At 47.7% G+C, this 27,588-nt stretch overlaps 2 protein-coding genes and 1 non-coding gene across 10 annotated transcripts in view; 2 read left to right on the forward strand and 1 right to left on the reverse strand.

Moving 5' to 3' along the window:
* Nucleotides 1–27,588, reverse strand: part of LOC111079417 (odorant receptor 56a) — a 78,645-nt gene that overhangs the window by 30,005 nt on the left and 21,052 nt on the right. For 6 of the 8 annotated variants that reach the window (XM_041592774.1, XM_041592769.1, XM_041592766.1 and 3 more), the window contains exons 2-3: nucleotides 1,088–1,260; nucleotides 896–1,012 (exon numbers count right to left, since the gene is read on the reverse strand). The exons of 1 other annotated variant lie outside the window; for it this stretch is intronic. The gene's annotated coding sequence lies outside the window, so the exon portion shown is untranslated. Of the gene's footprint in view, nucleotides 1–895; nucleotides 1,013–1,083; nucleotides 1,261–27,588 lie in introns of all 8 variants that reach the window. One more of the 8 variants, XM_041592771.1, reaches the window with a different exon arrangement.
* Nucleotides 2,378–2,450, forward strand: Trnak-cuu. The gene has a single exon. It is a non-coding gene; the product is annotated as a tRNA-Lys (tRNA).
* On the forward strand, nucleotides 16,223–16,841 carry LOC111080057 (general odorant-binding protein 56h). Its single transcript, XM_022375443.2, has 2 exons — nucleotides 16,223–16,307; nucleotides 16,383–16,841. The coding sequence occupies exons 1-2, from the start codon at nucleotides 16,254–16,256 to the stop codon at nucleotides 16,734–16,736; spliced, it is 408 nt and encodes a 135-aa protein (XP_022231135.2). The 5' UTR covers nucleotides 16,223–16,253; the 3' UTR covers nucleotides 16,737–16,841.

Below are 27,588 nucleotides of genomic sequence, written 5' to 3' on the forward strand. Positions count from 1 at the left end.
GCTTCCGGTTTGGGTAACTAAGACATCGGCAGGCAAATGAAGAGCCAGCAGCCAGAAGCCAGCAGGCAGCAGCCAGCAGCTCTTCGGCAAGAGAAGAGAAATGGCAGCAATGCATACGTCATTTAACCCCTTTGCGCCATATTTTTCATAAGCCCCACTTTGGGTGATTTCTATGGCCGACAAGTGTGCTAAACGAGTGTGTGAGGGAGCCGACATTCCAGACAGACAGACATACATATACACGGAGACGGGGATGGGGATGGGGCGGGCCAAGGGATGCGTATCGTCGTCTGCTATGGGTTCTGCTATGTTGCTGCTGCTGTCCTTTCGCCGATAAAATATATGTATGTGTGTGGCGGCTGGCCCGCATATAGAGACATTTATTGATAGATAGCAAACGCATCGCCTGAACCCTTTCACATTTGATGAACGTATCGAATTCCCCACATACATATTGCCGAAAGCGGCAAATTTATGGCTGTTTGATTTATTTTAACTTTTAACACGCCCCAAACAAAATGCTGCCAAAGAGGCGTGCCGAATCCGGCTGCCCAATATCGGGAATGGATTTGAAAGTGGTGGCAATGCGGAAATTTCGATTCATTCATATGGGGTGGCTCCCATTGACCGCTGAACTGAGCGCCACAAATCTTTTAATAACTTCAAGGGGAGTAACGGAGTAAGGGTCTTAGGAAGCCAATGGGGAAGCCACTATTGAAATATGCGCTTGTTGCGGATCTATAAAAGGAATTATACAGTTTGTTTTCTGAATCGACTGTATTTTTTATGGTCCACAAAGGCATAATAATTGATTGGAACGAGCATTAAGGTAATAAAGAAGTGAATATTTTCTTGAAAGAATAAATGGGGAAGGAATAATTGGTTGATACTGTACCTATATAATCTGCCATATTTTCGTCTTTTGTCTCTTTATTAAACGAATCTCTCGAGTTTTCAGTTCCTTTTGGCCTGAGTAATGATGGCTTTTACTTTGCATACCCCAATTGAGAATCTGCAATGAATGAAACGCACGTCACTTCAGCCCTATTAAACTCTGCACTCATGTCCTCAGTCAGGACTCACTCACTGCGTTGCCACGGAAGCCCAGCCTTCCTCAATACGGGGCCTGAATCCGAGCCCAATCAGAACTCCACACCATTTGCGTATTACGCTTCATTATGCAGATTTCTTGCCGTCGGTTGCGTTCTTTATCCTCTCGCTCCGCGCGTCGCTTATTTGTTATTGTTGCATGGCTTGCGGCTTGAAAAAATATTTTTATTTAATTTATTTATGAATGAAGCGCCTGCCGGTTGTTTGGTGGGCTGTGCCTGGTAGGCCTGGCAATAAAGGCTGCTGCCGCTGCCGCACACTCCTTAACCATTTCGACGGCTCTTCATGGTGGTGCCTACCGCATTGTCACATAGATAAGCCGCGTCTGGCTTAACTCATAAAAAAGTGTCGGCAAAGGATAATAAACCAGAGCGATACCCAGGCCAAGACCGAGACCGTATTATCAGACCGAGTCGAACGCACGCGGATTTAAATTTCAACAAAAATAAACAGCAAATAGTCATAAAGACGGAATCACCGAGGCGCGTTTTTCACGGCCTTGGTGGGAAACATTTCAGCAGCAAACATATCGCTAAACGATTTAAACTCTACTTCTGCCCCAATAATGACAATAATCAAAAATTCTCAGACTTTGACTAGCCATTCGGCTTTTGTGTTTGCCGCCCCACTGTCTGGGTCTGGGAAATGAATTTAAAAACAATTTGCGGTCAGCACACAAAGCAGCCGAGAGGTAAACCGCAAAGACAACAATTAAGCGTAACAAATGATTATGAATAACCATTTTCCACGCATGATGTTTCCCCCCATCACAATTCTGTGTGTGTGTGAGCCGTTCTAGAGGAGCCTGAGAAACGGAACAGAATTGTAATGATATTTCTGACATGGCTGTCGAGCTTGTGATGTGCTGATGAATGAAACCAGCTCGTTTCGAATTGTATTTCTTTGTGAATGAGTTGCAAGTATTGCTTGGAAAGGGAAATACCAAATACTAAAGAAGAACATAGAAATTCAGAGATTTATATTCTAATTAAATGTTAACCATTTAATATAAGCCACTTACCAAGTATATATTACCAAGTATATATTAAAATCCATTGGGATCCAAGATGGATGGCGAAAATAACACACATAACACACAAACATATGAATGTCTATAGAAGCAATTACGAGTCCGATTGCAATCCACAAATCCGCCTAAATTCCTCTATGGGGTCTAAAAATAAACAACTGTGCACATGTGTAGCGGAAACAGAGAGAAGACCACTTGCAAACGTCTAGCTGAGCTTTTGGTTAAGCAATGCCAACAGCCCGGCTAGCTCAGTCGGTAGAGCATGAGACTCTTAATCTCAGGGTCGTGGGTTCGAGCCCCACGTTGGGCGAAAACAAATTTTTTGTTTTTATTTTATATTTTTATTTAAATTAAGAAACTTACAAGTATGTGATGAAAATTTCACATAAATGAAACAGTTTCAAACATTAAAAATACCGTTTTGACTTTGTTTGGTGATGCTGATATGACTTTAATTAAAATTGAAATCAAATTTATAAGTATGTACATATGTTTGTATAAGCTTTCAATTTGTTGCACGAATTTTTTGTTGATCCTGCGCCCAGTGAAAGTCATTGTTTGCGATACACAATGCATCCTATATGAAAAATGCAGAGCGCCCACTGAAAATAGGGACTCTGTGCAGTCGTGGCTCCCCTAAAGCGAATCGCAGGACAATTAATGTAGCAAAAACTTCACAAAAAGTGTACAAAAAAGCCAAAAGTAGAAGGGAGTCCAGTCCATGCACTCCAATTTCCCCCATCTCTATATACCGCTCTTTTCCTTTTTTGATATATTTTCGCTTGCTGTGAAAATTAGAGGGGGATAAACAAATACATTTATTACATGCGAATACAAAAACAAATCCAGCAACGGCGATGCTTTTGTTGTGCGTGCCTCGCCTCCTGCAGCTGTCCCCTGCCCCAGAAATGAAAGTTGGATTGTGGCAAGAGCGCACACAAGCAGACATGCCCTCGGGCGGGGCATGCACACGTGACTTTAAAGCTCATGGGATTACATCGAACGCAGTTTTGTGAGGGATTTTCGTATGCAAAAAAGCTTAGGAAATTAATGCGCAAAAGGAAATGCATTTAAATTATGTGGGTGACTGCTCTGTGGAGGGGGCAGCGCCCGAAGGAGGAGGCTGCGTCCGCAAAGGTGTCCGCCGTGACAGACAGACACCCCACCGACCGCCCGCCTTCCTGCCCGCATTAATATATAATTTTGCCAGCGGGTCTGGCGGCGTCAGAGGCAGCGGTTTACAAATTTAATGGCTCTGGCGGCTTACAAATGAATACAAATTGCAATTTGAACTTTGAGTTTTACAATTTTGTAATTAACAGCAGCATTTTGCATCGCAGCTCATGAGCGGAGAAAGTATTTGGAAATTTAATTAAGTTGCATTTGCTACGCAGATTTATCCACAGCAGGGTGCTGCCAGCTGCCCGAGTGGCAACCGGTGCCCGGCACCAATACCAATGTCCTTCCAACCCTTTCGACGCAGATTTCTTGAGCAAAAGTTTTTTAGTACCCCAACCAGACCGTCCTCAATGGGAGACCTGAACACATAAATTTCTTTTTCTCGGGCAAATAAACATTATGCAGCAGTTTTTTGTACACCAATCCTCTCCGGCACGGTTCGCCTCTGTTCTGTGTCATGGATTTTAAGCTCTGCCATTATATGACATTGCACAATGATTTTCAATCAGATCCAAACTTTGTTGAGTTGTGTTTTTATTCCTGTTTAACCCTGCGACGGCCTGGCCGCTGATTTGACTCACCTTCTGCTGACGTATGACATTGCATCCTCAATTGCTCGTGAGCACACGTAATAACATAAAGCCGTGGAGGATGCGGAATGTCTGGGCCGTGGTTGAGGGCGATGCCGCTGTTGCCCTTGGTCATTAACAGCGTTAAGCCCAGGACAAGGACGAGGACGAGAACGAGAACGAGGACCAGGCCCGATTCCTGCCGATGCGACCCTTTGTCGCTCCCGGAAGGATGTCGTGGCTGAGTGACGTGTGTGTTTGCAATCCGTCCACACCCATCCATTCTGCCAACCCCCCCCATCCGCCATCCAAGTCCACACCCACGAGCGTTGTCATTAGCGTTGCTCGTACGCCGTTATCCCTTTTTAATAAGGTTTACTCAGCATTTTTTGCCGGTTATGCCTCCGGCCCATTGTTTGTTTGCCCCCAGCTCTCGTGCACTGCAGACTTGTTGTGTTTATTATCCGAGATTCGAATAAGAGAAAAGTTCCAACTTTCGCAATGGATTATTATGCATTGAAAGTTCTAGGAAACTCCGTCAGGAAATGGATGTAACCGGCAGCGGTGCAGAAATAATATTTAAATCAGCCCAAAGAGATTATCATGATCATTACAACTAACACAAAGTGTACACTCCACGTTCATATTTATGGCTTTTACATCAATATTTTAAGGAACGATGCATTAAAGGAAAATAAAAAAAAACATTCTTGCAATCATAGATGTGCAATAGAAGCTATATTCATTATTATTCCCATTACCGTAAATAAAGATAAATCAAAGCCACGACGAATGTGTGTATAATGGAGCAAAGAGCAGCGTACGAGTAGAACTCCATATTTGGCGGAGCGAATACCTCATTTAATCCACACTCACGTGCCTCGCTGGGGCACACACCTTGTACCTTGTAATTCTCTTCGGGGAGCAGGACAGCTTTATTCTGAGCTTCCCATGTTTATGGGGGCCCTTCCTTATGCGCGGTGTCACCATGAACCATTAGTCTAACCAAATGTGTATTGCACTTGGGAACGCAATCACTCTTCATCGTCCCCGTCCTCGTCCCCTCTCCAGCCATGGGCTAATCTGACTACGTGCCCTGCACACCACATCGCAAGACTCTAGTGGAAAATGCAATAATGTGGGCAAAACCAAGAGCGTGCACTCGAAATTAAATTGTTATCAAATCGATCAAAGCCACAGCATCATTATCTCTGCATTAGCCGTGGCCAGAAGCAGCCGTAGCAGCCGGAGCAGCAGCAGCAGCAGCAGCAGCAGCAAAAAAAAACCCCAGAACAAAAGCGAGAAAAACAGTCAGGAAAAAGGCTGACGAGAGGAAAACTACATAGCTTGATGAGCGGTTTAAAATGCAATGAGGCAGTGAAGAGGCAGTGGCCCCCACTCCCCAGAATCCCCTCTCGCACAACCCACAGCCCACATCCACTCGTTGGCTGGGGCGAGTGTTGAGTGGGTTTCGTGCCCGGCGCCTGGACACAGCAATAACTTCTAATTAATACACGAAGAGCATAACGAAAGCTAATTATGAGGCTAATGAGCTTGTTGGTGGAGCAGGAACAGTGCCAGGAGCAGCAGCAGAAGAACCCGAACCAGAGAACCAGCAGAGAAGACTTCAAGTGTTAACGACGCTCTGCTTAACAAGGTGAGCGAGCAGCCGCCGCTCCAGGTGCGAAATACCACAAAAGAGCAAGCTATATAGCAGTCACCTATACGGACACGCATACATACATATGTATGAGTGTTCACCCAACCACACTCTCTCTCTCTCTCCACACCTCACAGGCCAACACAGACCCACAAGAACTCTTCTCACACACACACACACACTCTTTATATTTCATTTCAATTTCCTTTTGGTTAGCGCGTCTTTTTAGCATACTTGATTATGGTCTTTGGCTGACAGCAGCCGCGGCTGAGGCGAGAGGGATGGGAGGGAACAGCCGAGCTTCAGCATAAAGAAACGGGGGCCGGGCCCTGGACGTCGCCGGCCATCAGTCACTTATGCGCACGGCACGGCACGTCACTCACTCGTGCACACAAACACAAAGGTATACGGATCCGATCCACACCTACCTTCGACTAAATAACAGAGCGGGACGCGAACATCGTCCAGAAAGAGGGGGGGGCCAAGACCAAGACCACGACCACGATGACTATGTTGGCTGGACGGGATGCGACGGGGGCGGGATTGGGCCGAATGGGCTGGTCTGGTTCGTCCGGTGAGCCGCCGTCCGCCGCTACTGTCATTATCTTGTTAACTTGTTGTTACGTCAGCCGGTCAGCGAGTCTGCTCTGCAAGCTTGTATGTAAGATGCCAGGCAACAGCAGCGATCATTCGAATGGAACTAAGAGGAGTTCCACTACTCCACAACTATCTAAGGGAGATTTCTATAGCTGAAACACAGGAATTGTACCCATGGATCTATCACTAGTATTACATTGATTCTTGAGAGTTTTCTCCCATACCTAGTACACGTGATGGTTCTACTTAATTGACCGCGACTGTTGAATAACCTGGACCCACATTAGTGCTCACTTACAGCGTCATCGTGTGTACGAGTAACTCGCTTAAATTCGTCTGTCCATTGCCCATGCCACTGTCCATTCGAATTCCAATTCCCATTGCCCATACCCATGCCCATGCCCAGCCCTTGCCCATGCCCTTGCTCATGCCCTTTTCTCTTGGCCATGTCCGATGTGTAATAATAATATACACACAGGTGTCCCAGGCTCTTTCGGTTCGGCCAGGGGGCTATGCCAGCTTCGTACCTCATCAATAAGCTCCAGGGCGGGGAACGGACAGTGGAGGGGCAGGGGCAGGGGAAGGGGAAGGGGGCCTTGGCGCTGCATGTAGCACATGTAGCGGCGATTACGCGTAATAATCATCATAATCAAAAGTCGCAACACGAAATGAGTTTCGACTTGCTGCTGCTGCTGTTGCTGCTGCTGCTGCTGCAGAGGATAACCAGTCGGGTATGCTTTTGGTCCCCTCAGCTAGATCCGCCTGAGCTGCTGCGCTCCATATAGAATTGATTAATATTGGCATTGGCCGTCGGAATTGCGCCAGCGATTTGGCCAACTTCATCTCCCGCACCCGACGCGGCTGATTACAACACGATGCGGGCACTGGAGCGGACTTCAAACCAAAAATGATTCAATAGCTATCAAATAGTATACGATATTCCATCCGAGTTATCCGAGGCAGCCATTTCACCCGTACACACATGTATGTATATTCAGAAGGGCCCAAAACCTTGATACGCTCCTGACGTATCAAACAAATTTGGCGGCATCAATCTGCTGCTCAATGGGTATAGCATTGACGCAGAGCACGAAGGGATTAGGACTTTGCCAACGAAAATTAACATTAACCCTGATACAAAACTTTCCCAATCACAAGCGAAAATAGTTTGGGTGCCTGGCTGCCTGACTGCCTGACTGCAGTGCACTTTAATGTTAACCCCCATCAGAGAGTGCACCACACATCAATAGTTTAGGTAAAACTCTGCACTTGGTATGATTAAAATGGAATATCTCTCAAGTATTTAAAGATGCCAGAAATTGCACTTACATATATTCTACTCCTCACTCCTCACACCTATCAAGATATGAAGTTTTCTAGCCAGTCATTTCCAGTCACCTTTATGCGACTGAGACACCTCATAGCCCAGCATGCACGGGGCGCAATCTCTACATGCCTAGCCACAAGATCAGACATTAGCCAGAGCATTTTGCTTATGTTTCTGTTTCTGGCCGGCCCGCAAAACAACATGGCCATGGCCGCAACACTATAAACACAAAAAATAATAATTAACTGACCATCAAATCAACAGCACGTACTCCCTACGTGAGCATAATTTTCGCCGCTGCAGCCTGGCCCACACCTTGATTGCTGAATCCGATATGTTCGGCCATCGGCCATCGGACATCGGCATCGGCTTCGGGCTACGTGCGAAAATGAGAACTAAAAGTTGACTGGTCTGAAACTAATGCCAAAGTCAGATAGATGCCATCCAGCAGGACCTGCTGGAGGGTGGGCAGAGTATTCAGAGAAAGCATCACAAGTGGGTTCTCCAGCCTTGCCGCATAATTAATATGGCGAGAAGCAAGCCGCAGACAAGCAGACAAACATAAGGACAGGGGCAGGACAATGCTGTCATTGCACTACGGACACTCGACATTTGCATTTGATTTACGCACAGGCTGGCAGTACCTCAGATCTCAGTGGTGGGGTCCCAAAGCCAAGCCATAAAACTTGACCCAAGTGCAAATGCGCTTAAATCTGCACTTAGACGAGCCCCTCCTCTAGAGTCCAGTCCGTCCAACTGGACGGTCAGGTTCTGTGAGTGTGAGTGTGTATTACTATAATTAAATTGAGAATTACTGCCAAGCAATTGCAATTGTCCACCCGAATGGACAGGGACAGGGACAGGCACAGGACTTGCGATTTCCATGTTAATAATAGGCTTGTGTGTGGCCCTAATCATTGTCTGTGCATCTGTCTATGTCTCCGCACCGTACCATGCCAAATGTTTCGGGGGTTGGCACTGCCACGCAGAAGTTATAAATTATCCATCTATGCATAATGTGCAGACAGAAAGGTCAGACAGTTGCACTTGCCAGTTCACTGCCACCCCCAAATGTAGCATGTTGCTCCCAAAGCGGCCTAGAGCCGCCCGGCCCGGCCCACAGGTTGCCAGGACTGAAAGTTCTGATTGATGATGTCTCGAGGAATTCCTCGCGGAATTTCCTTTTTTAAGTCTAATTGATCTAGGCCAAAAGCGTCTAGCTATGGAAAGTCAGTGTTTCGAAATTTAAATTTAAAGCTATCTAGATATTTAGATACACCATTGGATACACCACCCCCCTTTCGGTTGTATACGCCCCAACAAATCTGAAAACTCATCAAGGGTATTCCCATTGCGTTGCGCTGCTGCACTAATTTGAAATACATTTTTCTAACTTTTTGCACCCAACATCCAACTCGGCAACCACTTGAACAGTCAACCACTTCGAGAGTGGTTCATTGTACCATGCCCTGACTCTGACTCTGAATCTAAATCCGAATCTCTGTCCGCTGGCCGCCGTCGGGGACTTCAGAACTTGTTTCTGCATCAGTTTGCAACCGCATCATTTTGATGTATTTTGTGGTTTGGTTGTTCAGCTTTAGCTGTAGCTTTAGCTGTGTAGTTTTTAGTGTATCATCATCACGAGCTTACACGCACGAGCTGAGCTGCGTTGGGTATTTTTTTTTTCTTTTCTTTTGCATACACTTCTATAAACACACAACTGTATAAATTTGTACCTACATTGAGGAAGGGTAACGTAACCGTAACGTAAACCAAAGTGCCGACAGCCGAGAACTAAGGGAATGGAATGATGCATTGTTGTTTGGCTTGGCCCCGGCTGAAATTATCATGCATGTGTGTTGTCTTATTGCATTTTATTCAAATTTCCTACCGTGCGGTTTTTACGTTTTACGTTTACCTTTATTCCGTCCACATCGATTTGCAATTCGCAATCAGCTTCAGAGTACTGGGAACCCATGAAGGCAACCCATGAGGTAGGTACCCTGAGGTACGGTGGATGAATATACAAATGTATCCCACTTGTACATACTCGTATGTAGGTATGGGCATTTCTTTTTGTGGCTCGATCTGTTTCGGGTGCGTTCTGGGTCTGACGATGACAGACAAACAGATGTTTATATGAATCCAAGAGCAACGGGGTCTCAATAGAGTTGTCCGCTGTATTTTAACAACAGTTTCCAGCATCTGATGGTGCATATTTATACTTGGTTTTGTTTTTTGCAAAGAGGAGAGTGCCTCGAATCGATACGGAAGGGGGGTACAGTTTAAGGAGCACAGAAATAATTCAGCTACTTGATTAGAGAAACGCAGAGGAATGCAGGGAATGCAGCAAATAACTTTAAAGTAACTCCTACCCGAAAAACGGAATCAAGGGATTGTTTTATGATATGTATGTATGTATGAAGTTGAATATGTAGATGATGCTGCAACGATTGACGGCCCAAACGCACATAGTTGTGCAACTTCTGTGGAACTTCAATTGGTAAATATTATTTGGTATTTTTGTAAACTCTTTTCGGATGCAGATAACCGTGCGGAGATATTTTGGGAACCCTTTTCAATTTGACCACACATATGCCAAGGTATTTGGGCCATGGAATTCCTTCGAGTTTTTGGGTATGTCTAAACGTTTAGCTACCGCATTATTGACCAGCCGCACGAGTGGCCCTCCGCTGGCCTCCTCCTTCTTCGTTTGGCCTCTGCTGCTCCGGCACACGTTTCTAATGTGGTTTTTTTTTTGTTTTGTGGCTGTTTTGGGGGGGCTGGCTTGAAAAAAAACCCTTTTGTCTTCTACTTTATAGCCACGTAAGGGTCGACAGCTGTGTTTGTAACCAATTTGCTACCGTCCGAGTAACAACCGAAATTACAATAAAATATGGGCAAGGGAGAAGGGTTCCAATAAAGAAAGACAACATCTTTTACAGACATGACATGTAACTCGACTGCAAGTACGGGCTATGCTGGGCATGTTTTAAAGGTTTTCATTTGCATTTCTCCTTTGAGTTTAATGCAGGCTGTGCTTCATAGCCATTTGCACCTGTTCGGGGGCCGACAGCCAGGCAGCCAGGCAATTAGGCTCTTAAAACAGAGAGAATAGCTCGAGATGAGTGTGCAGATGAAGATTCTTTTGGAGATGGCCCGAGGTCCGAGTGCCGAGCACTAGTATCTGCATTGATTTGGGCCTGGCCTTAATTTGATGGCTATCGGAGGGGATGTCCTGGCATGGGCATCGGGCATCGGCATTGGCATCAGTATCTCATCTGCATCTGCGTGTTGGTGGCATATGCACACTCACACTCGCACGCACAGGCCTTGGCTGTGACTGTGCCTCTGCCTCTGTCTCTGTCCCTGGCACAGAAACAATTCCTGGGGAGGACGGACAAAGACGACGCTCAAAATTGCTTATCAAAGTTGCACAATCGAAAAGAAGCGAATGACGCACCAGCATAACAAGGGGGAAGCGAGAATCGAGAATCGAGATGGCGAATGGTGATGGGTACTGCGACTGAATCTGCCTGCCGTTGCAAGTCATACCCGTATGCGGGAGGTGGAGACGGCGGCGGTGGCGGAGGCGGAGAGAGTGCTGCTGCAGAGCACTACGTGGCGTAGACAATCAATCGGTAATGTGTGCAAAACAAATCAAGCAACAGTGCCAGATATAATCAGCCCAAAGCAGACTGTACCAGCGGCACCGGCACCAGGGATGGGCTCAGCCACCAGCCACTTCTCGAGAACTTTCAGCGAGTGCTGCTGCCGGCTCTCCTGCCCCCCCCCCAGAATTCCCAAGTGTTGCAGTGGAAAATTGCAAAATCATGTTTCTTATTGGAATTGATGGAAGGCCGCGTCGCAAATTCACTGTGAAAATCCATTATTAGGTGGTTCAGCTGAAAACAACTGTTATGATACTCTCCTTTTGCCTAGTCCACTCACCTATCGGCGGATATAGAAATGATTTATCTATGCAATCGCAGTGACAGTTTGTGTATATCGTGCAGGAATATTATTCTACGAACATAATAATAATACTTCTGGTACTTCCTTGGTATTCCATAAGGGATATGAATAACTGGGCATGTTCCGATGGTACTCTGGTGCAAGTATTATTATTATCCAACGATTCGAAAGCGAGGTTTAAGGGAATGCGCTCCCTTTCGAACGAACCTTTTGCAGCCCTGAAAAAAATCACAATAGATCAAACTAATATCACATATCAGTACCCCCGCCCCACCCACACATGGATACGTACTCGTGGAAGGGGGGCTGTCAGCGGGCCATTGCTGTCGCCGCGGGTCCTTAAACTCCGCATGGCAGTCTGTAGCTAGCTGCAGGCAACGTCTGGGTCTCCTTCTCACCATTTTTCATTTCATTGCGCCGCTGCACATGGCTGTCAACTGCCAGTCGAAGAGATGTGGCTCGAGAGAGGCAGATGGATAAGGAGATGAAGTTGGAGTTGGAAGCCGCCCGCCCGCTCCGCTCCGCTCCGCACCGCTCAGCTGCAACTTCCTTGTGAGGCGCGCGCCCGCATATCGATTTCAGAGCTCAGTATTGTGCCCTGTTTGCATACAAATATCCTAAGGACATGTCACAGAGTCCCTGCCCCTGCCCCTGCCCCCGCCGCTGTCCCTGCCACACGTACGCATGTAAATTGTACTTGTGTGTGTGGGGACGCGCTCGTATTTAGAGTCCCCCACTCTCCGTCAAATTCCCCTCACCGCTCCCATCCTTGTGCCTGATTTCATTTGCTCGGGCAATTGTCTTCGGCTGCGTCTGCTCCGACTTTATTTTTGCCCAAAAAAAAAAAACACTTCCACGCAAATTCAAATTCCTTGCTCTTTTGCCACTTGTCAGGCATCCATTTTAATGTTTTTTTTTCTTTCGTTCCCAAAGTTCCACTCCTGCTGATTTGGCTGCATGTGGAAGGACTTGTGCGCTTTTGTGTGTGCCCCCCCTCCCCCAATCCCTGACTCGCCCCGAAGACAGCGAATTGGCCTCCGCCCTGCCAGTGCCAGTGCCTGTGCCAGTGCCTGGCCCTGACACTTGATGCTTAATTTCAATAACTCAGTGCGTTCGCATTTTGAATTTTTCCTCTTCATCGCATGTGTATGGCATGGCCGGGAGTGTGGCATTGACTGGCGACGCAATTGAAGGGCCGTGAATCCCGATTCCAATTATAGCTGTCCAAAATATAGACGAGTGTAAATTACACAGATTCTGTTTGCAGGCAGCAGCCAGACACAAATAATTCCTTGGTCTTGGGTAAATCTCTGGGTAAATACTTTTCAAGTTTTAGGAAGTTGCCGCCTCTGGCTTTAAAGTTCAGTCAGCATTGACAGAGAAATGAGTCAATGACTGAGTCCCTGAGTCCCACGCAGTTGTTCGCATTAAATACCAGAATATTATATATTTAATTCATTGTTGCATTGATTCAATCTTGAAATTCCCATAGATATCTATCTATGTATGTATGTATGTATGCTGTCCACAAAACCACATCCTAACAGCGCGGTTCCACATCCACTTCCCTTTTCGACCATCAACACATTAACATTCAGAATTGATTCGGATTCCACTCCACTCCACTCCATTCTCTCTCTATGTTTCCTGTGCGCGTAACTCAACTCCTCAAACCTATACCCAGCATTATTATTCCTCGAAATCCAATTATTTTACCACAATGTCCGAAATATAATTTCGATTTTGTATCCTCGGTCCCATCTGCATTCCCTCTGGGCCGCTCTTTTGTGGTCAATTGCCGCAAAAGCGTAAAACGCTTGCAGCCAACAAAGAGCTCATGTGGCTTGCAATTGGGAAAGGTTAAAATTCATTTTTCGGCTGTTTTCACTTTTCATTCTTTTGCTTTTTCCCCCTTTTCCTGGCCAGAGCACAGCGGGTGGGCGGTCGAGTCTGAGTCTGAGTCGGAGTCGGTGCGAGGCGGGAGGTGTGAAAATGCCAGCTCAGAAAAGAGGGAGAGTAGACGAAAACAACAAATTTCATTGACTGACTGCTGAGAATTAATTGAGGCAGCTTGACAGCTGCTCTGGCTGGCTCTAACAGGGCCCAGAGCCATCCACATCCCCAATCCGCATCCGCATCACCATCAAAGGTACGACACCGTTGCCGACAGGGCTTAAAGCTGTTGTGGCCTTAAAGCTTAAGAGCGGCAGAGACGGCAGATCCAGCAGAGACAGCAGAGACAGCGGGAGGCTCCCAAACAGAGTTGTCAGTTGTTCCTGCTGCCAGCTGTTAATGAACATTCAACTGGCTAATTAATTTTATACATTTATTAAACTTTGCCCCTCGCAGACGACCCTGGGCAGCAGGAAGAGCCAACCAGCCTGCCTGCCAGCCTGCCAGCCGTCCAGCCGCCTGCCATCCCACAAACTATTTACCATACAAATCTAATTTTATCAACTTTGTCTTTGGCTGCTTAACTAGCTGCAGAGTCTGGCAGTTGTCCTGCTGCTGCTGCTGTTCCTTTGTCCGCTGCTTTTCTATTTCCATTTCTCTGCTATTCCCTTTTTGCTGCTCTGCAGCCGGCTGCTCCTTCCCTGTGTGTGTGTGTGTCAAAACATTGTGACACAGTTCTGCTTTCTTACAATTTGCCCCGCTCTTTAGTTGGCCACGTTTGTTACGGCTCGCGCCATTCTTTTGGCTCATTAACGTTGGCCTTTGTTTCGTTGGCCCTGTCATCGTAGTCGTCGTCGTCGTCTGGCGCCGTCGCCAGTGAGAGTGGGAGTGGGTGGAAGAGGAAGTGTGTGTGTGTGTGTGCCAGGTCCTGCATCTATCGCTTTTGTGCGGTGACCATTGTAATCTATAAAAGTCCACAGAGGGGACTTCTGCCATTTCTAATATAAATCCAACTGGAGACGGTACTGGAGCTGGAGCTGGAGCTGTAGCTGTTGCTATAGATGGTGGAGCTCAGCGCTGGCTGGCTGGGGCATGTAAATCAGGTCACAACAATGCAACTGACAGTGAATTGTGTCCGGCAGTCGTCCTGTCGTCCTCTCTCTCTCTCTGTTTCCCTCCGCCACCGCCTGCACAATGACACATCCAGGACTCGAACAGTTTTACTTCATTATTGGTTACTCAGCAATTCATTCACAGGACACACCTTGTGCCGTCTGTAGGTTTCCCTCTAGTCTCTCTCTCTCTGCTCTCTCTCTCTCTCTCTGCCCTCTCTGGCGCCTCGCATTGCCCTTTTTATGGCCATGTCCTTTGCTTATCCTCCTCCCTGACTAATGACAAGTGGTAGCAGCCATCCAAGCGGGTTTCGGTTTCGGCCTTTTGTCAACCACTTCGCCTCGACCTGGTCCCCCCACTCTGATTGGGACTCTTTCTCGCATCGAGTCGCCTCCTTTGCTCCTTTGGCCTGGCAAAAAAAAAACCCAACTTACAGCCAGGAAGAGACATAGGCTGTGTGGGCGTGGCTGGTGCTGAGGCTGAGGCAGAGACAGAGGCAGGTGCGCATTTTATAACAAAGGCATAAATTATTTCTCCTGTCAACATGGCTTCCTCAGACCTGTAAATGGCAGTTGGCCTGCGAACCTGAGCTTATTGTTTGTCTATTGATTTGAATTTACCCAGGAATTATGCAAGCTCCGAGTATTTTATATTTGTTCTCCACCCACCACAGATATACAGATACACAGACACAGCCCCAGGTGGGTGTGTGTGTGTCGGTTGTGTATCATGGCCCATGCGGGGCTGCCGTATGTTTAATTGTTATGGATAGTCCACAGCGGACTTGTGCAATCTGTTGTGTGGACTGCAAATGTCTGCAATTGAATATAAAGAATAAATCACGTTAGCATTTAAATAAGTTTAACTAAAAATAAAATGTTTCCTTCGATCACAAAGGTCTCAGCTCTGGTTTAGAATTCTAAACTCTGAATTGCTCATGTGAATAATACAATATGATGAATTCATACCGTGAATGCATGTGAGTGGCTCCATATCCCACAAAGATCTGCACGCAAATCGGAAGCAGTGACAGCGCCAAAAGTGAACTGAACCCACCTGCGCGATTTTGCATCGTTTGCCTTTGCGTGGTGGAACTAATTTCCCATTTATTTTCCAGTTTACAGTGTCGCATTTGAGCAAACACACACATACGCGTACCTGTACCTGTACCTGTAGCTGTCTGTTTTTATTCATATTTTCCACTAATATTAAGTGCTCTTCCGATTGTACTCCCCAGCTGACGGAATCTGTGTGCCACGCTGTGACCCAAATTAGTGGCAAGAGCATTGCTAATTTGGCAAACGATTCACCAACGAGACCAACGCTGAACAAAATATTTCCCTGATTATGCCACAGCCAAAGCCTTCGAATGTGTAAATTGGTTGGCTCGAATTGTCAGCGGATCAATTGTGCCACAAAACAAAGGCCGAAAATTGTCAAACTGAATGAATTTGAATACAATAAATGTGTAATTGATTTGTTTTTGCCGTTGACTAATTGTGACTAACTTTGTGGATTGCACCTGCCATGCCATAACCAATCCCAGAGGGCGGCAAATGCGGACTGATAATCGAGTATAATTACAATCAAAAATGGGAGATTCTATTGTGCAATAATTGTGTATATTGTGCGTAATCAAATTCCGGCCGCCATATCGCAAAAAGTTTAATTGCTTTAATTGTGCAGTGGGCAGTGAGCACTGGGAGCGCACTGGGGGGCCCGGTATAAAAGCCCCCAGCTGGCCAACAGAGCTCCAACAGTTTCGTCGGTTCTCCGCTAAATCTAAAAACAAACCCAAACATGAAGTCGACTCTTTTCTGTGCTGCTCTGGCAATGGTTTTGGCTGTCGTTCAGGTATGAGGCTACCGTGTGGCGTGTCCTTCCCGTATATAGTAAGCTCTCTCATTTATTGCCTCTCGATCGATGTAGTGCGATGCGGACTTCCGCCAGAATATGCAGCAGTGCATGCAGGCGTCTCAGGTGACCGAGGCGGACCTCAAGGATTTCATGGCCAGCGGCATGCAGGGCACTGCCAATGAGAACCTCAAGTGCTACACCAAGTGCCTGATGGAGAAGCAGGGCCACCTCGTCAACGGACAGTTCAATGCCCAGGCCCTGCTGGACACCCTGAAGAATGTGCCCCAGATCAAGGACAAGATGGAGGAGATCACCTCGGGCGTGAATGCCTGCAAGGACATAAAGGGCACCAACGACTGCGACACAGCCTTCAAGATCACCATGTGCCTCAAGGAGCACAAGGCCATGCCAGGGCCTCATCACTAAGCCTTTGCCAGCAGCCGAAATCCGATCTAATCGAAGCAAGGCTCAAGCCCATCTCTGTTGTGTAATGATTAAAGTTGTTTAAGTTGCAGTAAAGCAGCAATAAAAGATGAGTTCAGAGATTGAAATGGGGCACTGTGATTTGATAATATTCCAGGAGGAGAAAAGATCACACATGGATATCTTATCAGCGCTCCCAATCGATACAGTCCCAACCTGGGCCAACCCTGCTCAAAGCAACCTCCCAGCATCCCAGCATCCCAGCAGTGATGGGTACAATGGAACGTTACAGGGTCAATTCTCTTGCCGCATTCCACGATTTATCAACTCTCTTGGCTGGGCTGGGCTGGGTTCTAGGAAGCAGCCATTGACAACCTGTTTCCTAAGAGATGCCTGCCACAGCGTTGTCTACGAAAATCATTTGTCAATTTTAATAAGTTTAAAATCAAGATAATTAAAAGGCAGTACGAAGCAGGCAGGCAGAGGCAGTACAAGAACATGGCAACGGATAGGGGATAGGGTACAGGGGACAGGGCACAGAGAACACCGAACACCAAACACAGAACAGAGAAATGCGGGGGGGCAATCCTTTCCTTTCCTTTTCTTTGGAACACTGTGACACCAATTACCGCTAATAAATCATTTCACGTGTGAGATTCTCTTTCTCTCCCGGCACGGCATGGCCCCGTCCGGTGCATGGGTAACATATGAGCTGCGCTTAATGGCAACAAGCGACGGATGAGATGGCTGAAGGGGACACTCCAGATGGGCAAGGGGGAACGGGAATCGAGGGGGGGGGGGCCAATGTAACCATAGAAGATGTTACATAAATCAACGCCGCCAGCCTGCGCAATGGATGAAGGCAAACGCGGTTCATTGCACTTGCAATGGGGGGGTTGAGCCACTCCCCGTATGCCTGACGACGAAGGATGGGCATGGGCATGGGGATGGGAATGGGGCTAGTCTCGATTCTCGGATCTGGAGGATTGGGTGTGAGGGTGAGGAGCCACGGAGGGCAGGTTGACAAGCCCCAGCGACATGAGACAACACAAATTTGTACGCTGCCTGTAAAAAGAAAGCCAAGAATTCGTTGAAGGACCAAACCAAACCGAACCAAAGCGAACCAAAGCAATCCGAGACAGGCCAAGCCAAGCCAAGTCAAGGCAATGACAATTTGAAAAAGAATCTTTGCTGCTTGTTTGAATTGAAAGGTCGAAGTCGGAGCTGGAGATGGAGATGAGTCTGAAGATGGTGATGGGGGGTTTGGTCGTCGTTTGGACCTGGGCGGGGCGTTGTCATGGCAGCCACATGCATACAAATTTTTACCCACTTCAAATTGTGCAGCCCGGCCATGCATATAATGGCCTGGCCTTTTATCAACTAACAAATACCAGGCAACAGGCAACAAAAAACTTTCCAACGATGGATGACTACAGTCGCAGACGGAAATGGAGCTGGAGTTGGAGTTGGAGTTGGTGCTGGCGGCAGAGGCACAGGCAGAGCCAGTGGCAGTGCACTGGAAAACTCAATTTGAATATTGTTGGACAAAACAAAAAGATATCCAAGAAGCAGTCCAAGACCCAAGACTCAAGACGAACACGAAGACGGAGACGGAGAAGCGCTCATGTGCCACATGATGAAATGCAGTCAAGTTAAAAAGTGTCACTTGAGTTATGAGTTCATTGTTTGAGGTTGCCAAGGGACCGAGTGGCCCTGAGAGTGGGGTGGCTGTTGGACTGCTGGACTGGCAGACGGTTGGATGATGGAGCTGGCTGCTTTTGAATGGGATATTGTGGTGCAGCTTTCCACCGATGCTGCCGCACTGAGCACTGCTGAGGCTTTGATAGTTAGCCGTGGGCCGAGCCAAAGGGTTGAAGGGTATTCGCCAATGGGCGGTGACTCACAAACGACTGCTGGATGACTCAGGCAGACTCTGGCTAAAATATATGGTTACTGCAACGCAGTTGTTGTTTATGTTTCCATCAATCTGGGCATAAAATATCGTTCGACTTGGGAGGGTTGCCTCTGCCTCTGCTCTTAATTTGATCCGAGAACTTTGATAGAAATACGCATCGAATACGCATTGGATTTTTGGGCAGACTCCCATAGAACTAGAACTAATTCTAAAGATAAGATAAGTTCATTCTCCGATTCAGCAGACCTCCCCCGCCCGCCCGCTCAGGCCACACAATTGTCACCCACCCCAAGGGTTCGACTCTGCCCAACACTTGCTCTCGGTACCCGATACCCGATTCCCGGTCCCCTGTGCCAGTACGCCGCATTATCGGAGCCAAACGATCTCTTATTCGCCGATCCGCTGTCACAGATACCGAATGTGTGGATGGGAGGAGGAGGAGGAATGGATGGAGGAATAATGGAACTGTCGCGGTTGCTGGTCTCGTCTCGTCTCGAATGGTGCGACTATATGAGTATATGAAATGAATTTCAATTTTGAAAAATTGCTTTCGAATGCTTGTGTGAAAAACGGAAATGCCATTTCCCCCTCGACGGTTCCTCGACCCTCCTGTGTACCTTGTTGTTGTTTCCTCTCGCTGAGGTCTGAGCGGAGCGTGTGCCCAAATTAGAAAGCAAATGCCCCGAGCCCAAGCCCAAGGGGATGTCGGAGCAGTTATTGGCGGTGGCAGGGGCTAGGGTTGGGGTGCCACAACGTTTACAGCCCAAAAAGTTGACACTTTAGTTTCTGTTTTTCCACATTATGTGCGGGTGCACGTTTCCCGCTCGGGCATCTAACGGCACACTCGCAGTCCCCGCTCAAGATGCACAGACACGACAATGACGATCAGATCGGGGTCCAGTGCCCAGGGTCCCAGGTCCCAGGCGCACCACCTAACCCCGGTCCCGGGAGTGCACTCTCCGTACTGTGAGCCGACCCGACCCCGACGCAATTTACATATCCAAGTGTTTTTATTGCTAAATCCTTATTATGTGGGAACTATACAGTCTCGGGGCCTCCCGATCTGCCTCCCGCTCCTTTGTTCGGAATTTAATTATCGGTTGCATGTCAACGCCTTTACAATACCTTCATTATGCCACCGGGCTCATAATTAAGCGCGCCTAAATATATATTTCGTTGGTGAATTCTAATTTTAATTGCTGCCGCGTCTATTTCTATCTCTATCCATCTCTCACCTTCCACTGTATTGAATGGAAAAACAGATATACATATGTACCTACCTACAGAGACACAGAACTTTTATTCAAATTACCCGGATGTTAACAATTTGCTGTCCATGCTCTTTGATCGCGGTGGCATTTGATTTATGAATATAATTTAAGTATAAGGTTGTGTGAAACGAAGTTGTCGAGGTCTTGCCAGGGACCCCATCGAATGTAACGGTCTTCTGTTGGTAGCCATGGGAATCGCAGCGATGGGACTTGATATTCCCGCCAGCATAAATCGAACTTCAATGCGTGATAAACCAGATCAAAAGTGCTCTCAATTGCTCTCCATGGCATATCCCATTTTTCTGGCAATTTTCTAGTAATCGCTCAACAATCAAAACTGGCTTAAAAACCAAAACAAACCAAAAGCAATTTCCCATGCCATTTCAATCGCAGTCATGTGTATCAGCAGTCGACCATCAGCAGGCTCCTGAACAAACGTTAAATAAACAACTGACATGGACAAAAAAAAAAACCTGGCTAACCAACAGCTAAATTGACTGACTGACTAGCGGTGGATAGGGGCGGACAGGGGTGCACAGGGGCGGACAGGGGGACGAGCTCTACTTGTCAATCAAATTGTCGCTGGGGCTGCCACGCAAATTTATTAAATCGATATTGCGTCAAAATTGAAAGTGGTTGGAATGCCAGAGAGATGCGGAGGGGCTAGGAGGGGGGATTACCTGGGGCTTGTTGAGTGGGAAATCCCCGCAGTGTCAGGCAGCCAAGAGCCCAATGCAAACATTTGCATTGATTGCATTTGGTTCGACAAGTAACGACTCCCCGCCCACCATTGGCCTTGGCCATGGCAATGGCCGAGCAAATATTTGAATGTCGTGAAAATCGAACAGTTGCCGGCGGTCGCAGTGTAACTTTTGGCCCGAACAAACCCCAAGGAAGCGCTGAAAAGTGTCTGCCCCAGTGGGTTGCATAAATTTATTGTTATTACAAGCGATTTTCTAAAATAATTAATAGCAAGTGTGCAGGGGGTGGGGAACGGACTCTGTGGCTGTCACAGCCAGAAATCACAATTACAAGAACGGTTACATTCCCAACAAAGGGAAATGGGATTCGGAATGGGAATGGGAATGGGAGTGGGTAACGGCATGGTGTCCGGCAATTGTGCATTTTGTCAATGGGAATTAAATTGGCAGTCGTCGACTCTCAGAATGTCACCTCACACCAGCGGCGACTGAACTGACAGAAGAGAACAGAACTGAACAGAGCAGAGCCAGAGCCAGAGCAGAGCGGTGGTGGCTGTTGCTGTTGCTGTTACTGTGGAAAGTGGCTGGAGGGGGGGTGCTCGAAACGACAGGATGTCAAAGTTCCTGAAGGGACTAAGCCTGGGTGGTTCAATTGTGGGCATGTTGAGCGGTCTCCGCCAGACAGGGGCAGCCGGCAGGGGCAGCAGCAGTGGCAGGGCGCCTCCCCCGGCGGATTCGATCGTTCAGTTGGCTGGTCATTCCCATCATTAGCGCCTGTACGTGTCAAATTGATGCTGTTATTGTTCTCCCACAGACCAGAGAGCAGAGCAGAGAGCAGAGTGAGTGTGAGTGAGTGCGTGTGCCTGTATGAGTGTGTCTCCATATACGGAGTACTATTTGACATTTAGCTTAGCCGCGGGTGACAAATTTAATGGACGCGCCGAGATCCGAACATCTTTTGTCTGCTCACGGGGCACCCAACCACCCTTGGGCAGTGCCTTGCTGTTGGGTGCTATTGATTTTCCTGGTCAATCCCCGGACAATCCATTCAATTATTTGACTATCTAATTACTGGCCTATATGGCCGACATTTGGCATAAATATTTGGTAAATACTGGGCACAAAACTGAACTGGAACAATGAACAATGGCATCCAGGCATTCAGCTGGCATCATTCCGCCGCAAGATAAAGGACTTAGGAGATTGTCGGCTCAATGGAGAGTTGAACCCTTTCGTGACATTCATCCCATATGGATGACGATGGCGATAAGGATGACATGTGCTAAGGCGCTGAAAATCCCCTATCTTTTTGTGGTCGTGACATCCCCAACACACGCACAGAAGATTTCCCCCAAGGGAGGGTAGGAGAGGGGTCAACGATTTTGATTTCGTTTTTCAGTTCCAAAAATTGTATTCGAATTACATTTGAAGATTCACCAGAAGCCATGGCTGATAGCCACCGCCCCACCGCGCCCCGCCACACTCCAGCCATAAATCAATTAGTTGCGGACACTTTTCCAGGGCAAATCGAGCTCGTAAATTATAAACTGTGATGCATACCAATACCAGCTTTGAATACGAATAAGTGTCCGAGTAAACCCAACAAAAGTGCAGCCACAGAGTGCAGTTGGATGTGTTACCTGCAGTCAGTACGTGTGTTCCCTGACGCTTTGACCATGTCTTAGATGGCCAAGCTTTGGCTTTGGCTTTGGCCCTGGCTTTGCTCTCATATAAATTATTTTTGATTGATGTGGCTCGCCGAGCAGCACGTGCAGCTGCTGCCTATTTGAAATTCGTCAAAGAACTCACCTGAGCAGAGCTGGACAGACGTAGAAACGAAGACACTCAGCCAATGATGATTAAAATGCAGCCAAGGTTACGTGTGGCGTCCCACAAAGAACTGACAGAAAAAAAAACACACAAAAAATATATATATGTATATACATATATATGTCCATGTTTTAATTGTCTCGGTTTTGGGCTGTTGTGTAGTGGGGAGTGGAGTTCTACTGCATAAACAATATGATTTTTGAGTTCTTCGAATTAACGAGCCAGCTACGTGCACGGCATTCCATTTCTCTGGCAATTATCTGTGAACAATTTCTGTGAACAATTCTGAGTAGAGTAATTTATTGTACGCTGGAATCAACAGCAGGGAGCGGGGAGTGGTGGGGGGTGGTGAACTCAGAGCAGAGTGTTTACCGTAAACCAGTTTAGTGACGCCTTGTAACAGTTCCTGGGAATGCCTGACTGCCTGGCCAGCCAGCCACTAAATGAAAATTCGAAGTTCCTCAGTTCCATCTTCAGAGCTCGAGACCTGCACGTGTCTAAATTGAAGGCACACACTTCAGCTGTACCTCTCTCCCCATCCCCCACCCTGCTTGAGTGCAGTGGAGGCATTATTTGGGAGGGTTCTTAAAGTGCCATAAATGCGATTCAGGTGCGCCGTGCTACCGCTTCAGTTGCTGCTCAGCTCGCAGTTCCATCTAGTTGCTGGTTTTATTAGCCCGCTGTAATTGCTATTAGTTTCAGTGCTCAGTGGTCTATCTAAGGCCTTCTCGGAATTACTGCTTCCACGCGTACTTAGTGACGGTGCTTGGGGCTTTCACGGGAAGGCTGCCGTCCGGCTGCCTCGCACGCCATGAATGAGTTTAGTCCGGGGCTCTTACTCATTCAGAGTGCGATAAACGAACTACCACAATTTAATGCAGGTCGTTCGCTAGCCTAACTGTATGACGATCGTTAATGTCCGGCAGCTGCATTCGATTTGTTTTCGGATCTGAGCCACTGCCTTTCCCACAGCGTTTGGGCCCAGCTATCTGCATTGATCCCCTGATCCCCGGCTCAGCTTTACTCTGCTTGGCCAACACTCAGATATTGTAGAATGCTTCTCCTCCAGAGGTGTTTCGAAACACTGTCTCGATGCACCCGGGAATGGGAGCAATGCCTCTCCGGAGACTTAGGGGCTGCCTTCGATTGCCGGCCGCTTGTTTGAGTTTAATTGGAAAATGCAAAATGCAATATTTGTTTACGGCTGCTACGGCTACTGGCTGCTGGTCCTAGTACTGGCCCTGGCAGAGGCAGAGGCAATGCCAAGCACAAGGCATGGGGCGCAACAATCAATAGATCAAAACTGCACACGAGGCGCGCTTCCTTGCATCCAATTTCGCTCATTCGAGGGGGCAGGAGACGCCAGGACACAAGCAGCAAAATATTGCTCGGCCAGCGTGTGCGCCTCAAAAATCACGCAAGGACGAGGCAAAAATCAACAGGAAAATGGCTGAGGACGGAGTTACTTCCATTGCCGCAACCAGAGCCAGAGCCAGAGCCTGGCCAAAGAGCGTCCGTGGCAGTGGCAGTGGCTGTGGCTGTGGCAGGGCAGGCAGGCAAGTGGCTAAACACAGTTAGAGAAGATTGTGCAACAAACAAAACGGAGGCAGCAAAAACTGCAACTGGCCTGCATTGTTTGCCCCTCGATTGGAGAACTGGAGAACGAGAGTGTATGCCTGGATGGACAGAGTCTTGCCCCGCCCGCCGCATGGCTCTCCCTCGCCAGCCACAGCCGAGTCACCTGTTCTGGCCAGCTAGTTGGCAGCACCAGCCCAGGTCCCAGTCCCAGTCCCAGTCCCCTCCACATGCACATCCTCAGTCACTTCCAGCCGAGTTGATCGGCGGGTTTGGGCCAACTTCTTTCTGCTCTTCTGCTGCTCATCCTCTGGCCGAGGCGGCTGTTGTGATTGTGTGCGGCATAATTGCATGCGATTATGCTGCCTGCCTGCCTGCCTGCCTGCTCAGCTGTGCAGCTTGTATCATGGGTGCAGCAGCGCAACCAGAACAAAAAACAAGTGCACTGGCACTGGCAGTGGCAGTGGGAGCCAAGCCACTGGGGATGGAGCACATCCTGATGTTGTTTCTCCAAACTTAAGCCAATGCAACTCGCTTGAGCTCCCTCTAAGCTTGCACTTGGACTAGGACTAATTTTAGCCTAAAACTAGATTCTGCACTTATCCCAATAAACATGTTTCAGCCAGAAAATATCCTTATTATTTATGGATATAAATTCTAATAGCAAATTCGAATGACTGGCGACCCATGGGACACTCCAATTCCGAATAAACGACCTGTATAGGTCCACCATTGATCCGATTACTTTGTTGCCCAACGTTTGTTTTGTCCGGTCTGAATATGCAGAGTTTGAATGCAGTTTGAATGCAGTTTGATCAATTTCATCAATCAGGACGAGTTTGTTTAGAAGGTTTCGCTCAGAGACGCGACCCCGAATGACCAAAAAGTAGTCAAAAGAGCTGTTCTTTGTTCGAACTCCATCAATTTTGGTGCGGAAATGGTTCATATATCGCGCGTTGCCTGTGAAATAAAAGGCCAGAGCGGCTCCACTGTCCGTCCGGCAACTGCTCGGATTCGGAATCGGAATCGGCATCCATCCCAATACCGACACCCCACCCGATACATTCCTGGCGGCCCCGTCTGTCAATTTCAGCTGCTGCTGCTGCTGCTCCTGCTCCTGACTCTGGCACTAAAAATTTGTTTTTAGTTCAATTTTTGGTCAGAGGTCGGTCCTGTGTCCAACCGGAATATTTTATGCCGCCGACTCTGTGGCCGGCCTTTTGCAGCATTTGCCATTTGCACAATTTGTTTGCCTTGGTTCCCACTCCGAGGGTCCATCCATATTCCGGGCTCTCCGGCATCCCTCATGCCAGACGTATTGCCCCCCCTTTGAGTGAATGGGGCCCGACGGATAACGAAAAGCGGTGCCGGCAATGGTCTATTGAACAATGGTCTATTGGCACGGGTGGGAATCGGCTCCGGCTGCCTTTTGCGAATCCCATGTCCCGTCTCCTGTCCCGTCCCCTGTCTCGTCCGAGCTCCAAGTACGGGCTGTAATCGAAAAATTTGTGCAATGACAATGGCAGCTGCAGAGGGGCAGCGGGGCAGAGGGGGCACGTTGGTAATTAAACTTTGCCAACTAATTTTCTGGCTGCTCTCTAATTATTTATGCATACATCATCGGTTCCGCTCATAACAATCATCCGACAATTTATCGCACAATTTAATGCACATTTGAATGGACTGCCTGCACTGCCTGCACGGCCATAAATGTGCACTTTAGTCGTAAATTGAAACACAATATAGCACAATCCCAGAGAACAATTCCGGGCCAAGCGATGCCAGAAATTGAGAGATATCTGAGGGATAACCTCTGGCCTGCGACCAAGCACCAAGCACCAATATGCACCAATATACATTGCCCCGACATGGAGACACTAATCCACCAGAGAGATACGCGCACAGTACAGTTCGCTCTTGGTGGGCTGCCCCGGCCTGGCATTGGGGCAGATAAGACTGAGCTCATTCAACTCATTCTGGGACTTCTTCTTATCTGAATTGAAGTTTTGTGTGAGGCTGAGGGCATACTCGTAATTAGGTATTGAAAGATATTTCTGAAGATCTATGAGTGCAATTTATGTTCTTTACTCTTTATTCTTGTTTAAACTGTAGAAATTTAATTTCAAATATTGGAAAAGTGCACAAAGATTCCATTGAGAGTTAAGTAAAGTTGAAATAAGTTATCTGATAAACACAACAAAATAGTTGCCCGCATGTGTGTGTATTCTGAAAACAAAAGTGTCCTCCAGCAGTCAGAGAAGTGACTTAACACTCACACGATTACGATTACGGTTACTCTGGCTCGTTCACACATCCTCGTGCGAGTGTATTCATCTGTGGTGGAATATCTGCGTTGCCTGCTGCTATTTTTATTTCCTAGCACTACCACACAGATACACACACACACACACACTCTGAGAGTGAAAACAAGTTGAACAAGTTTCCGACACCTCCGACAGCAGCCGAAATGAAACAATGCCAATGTGCTGGCTCTGTGCTGGCTCTGTGCTGGCTCTGTGCCGGCGGTGAAACGAGCTCCGAGCTCAGAGCTCGGGGGCCAGTGTACTCTCTCCCAGCTCCCTGACAATGGATGGGAGTTGGACATGGGGCTGGTGCTGGGACTGATGAGAGCTCCTGCTGCCTTGGACACTATTAAGTGTGCCTTTGAAGATTTGTTGCCAGCAAGCAGCAGGAGCAGGAGCAGGACACAGACTTGGAGACTTGGGGGGCCGAAAAACGTCTTTCGGCCATGTGTGTGCTCCTGCTGCTGCTCCTCCTACTAATGAAAAAGTTCTTATGAATAATAAATGCATTAAAGAAAGTTCCATGGACAAACAAAAGTTTTGTTTGTGGGGCACACACAGTGGAATGTTTTATGGCAGTAGGAGCGGAGGAGCGCAGGCCGGACACAGGGAAACATTTATAAATATTACATTTGGCGTAGAAAACTCAGAAGGTGGCAAGTGATTCATTCGACACTCGACACACGACGAGTTCTGCAGGCGGCCTTGGCCCTGCCCCTGCCCCTGCCCCACACAACGAGACGCAGCGGGGCTATCCCAAGTATCCGTATCGTCTAAACAGCAAACTGCAGTCACGGCCTGCCTCTGGGCTTGTCTAAACAATCGCACACTAAAAATAGCGCCAGCACTCGTGCACTTTCAACTGCATTCAAAATGTATCTTCGAGTGCGTTCTGCGTATCTGCCGAGGGTGAGTCGGAGTGGGATTAGGAGTAGAAGCCTGTGGCAGTGTGTTAAACATCTTTTGGCGTTGACAAAATCGCATGGCAGGCGGCTCTATACGAGTATCTCCAGTTCCAGTGCCAGTGCCAGCTGCAGCTGCGGCAATTAGAAGATGCAGCGAGATGGGAAAGTATCTGACGGATATGCAAGCGGCGTTTGCTGATGCTGCTGCTGCTGATGGCTGATGGCGGCGCGTGTGTGAGTTAATAGTAACAATAACAGACCCAAATGGATGGATGGATGGGTGGAAATGGATGGTGAGAGAGAGAGAGACACAGAGAGTGCCAGAGAAAAGAGAAAAAGAAGAGAGGGAGTACAA

This window comes from Drosophila obscura, unplaced genomic scaffold (genome assembly GCF_018151105.1).
Source record: "Drosophila obscura isolate BZ-5 IFL unplaced genomic scaffold, ASM1815110v1 contig_186, whole genome shotgun sequence".
NCBI lineage: Eukaryota > Metazoa > Arthropoda > Insecta > Diptera > Drosophilidae > Drosophila > Drosophila obscura.

Excerpts from the sequence above, each read along its gene's own strand:
- LOC111080057 (XM_022375443.2), top strand. The coding sequence starts at position 16,254 with ATGAAGTCGACTCTTTTCTGTGCTGCTCTGGCAATGGTTTTGGCTGTC. Across the intron at positions 16,308-16,382 it reads TGGTTTTGGCTGTCGTTCAG|TGCGATGCGGACTTCCGCCA; the intron begins GTATGAGGCTAC and ends CGATCGATGTAG.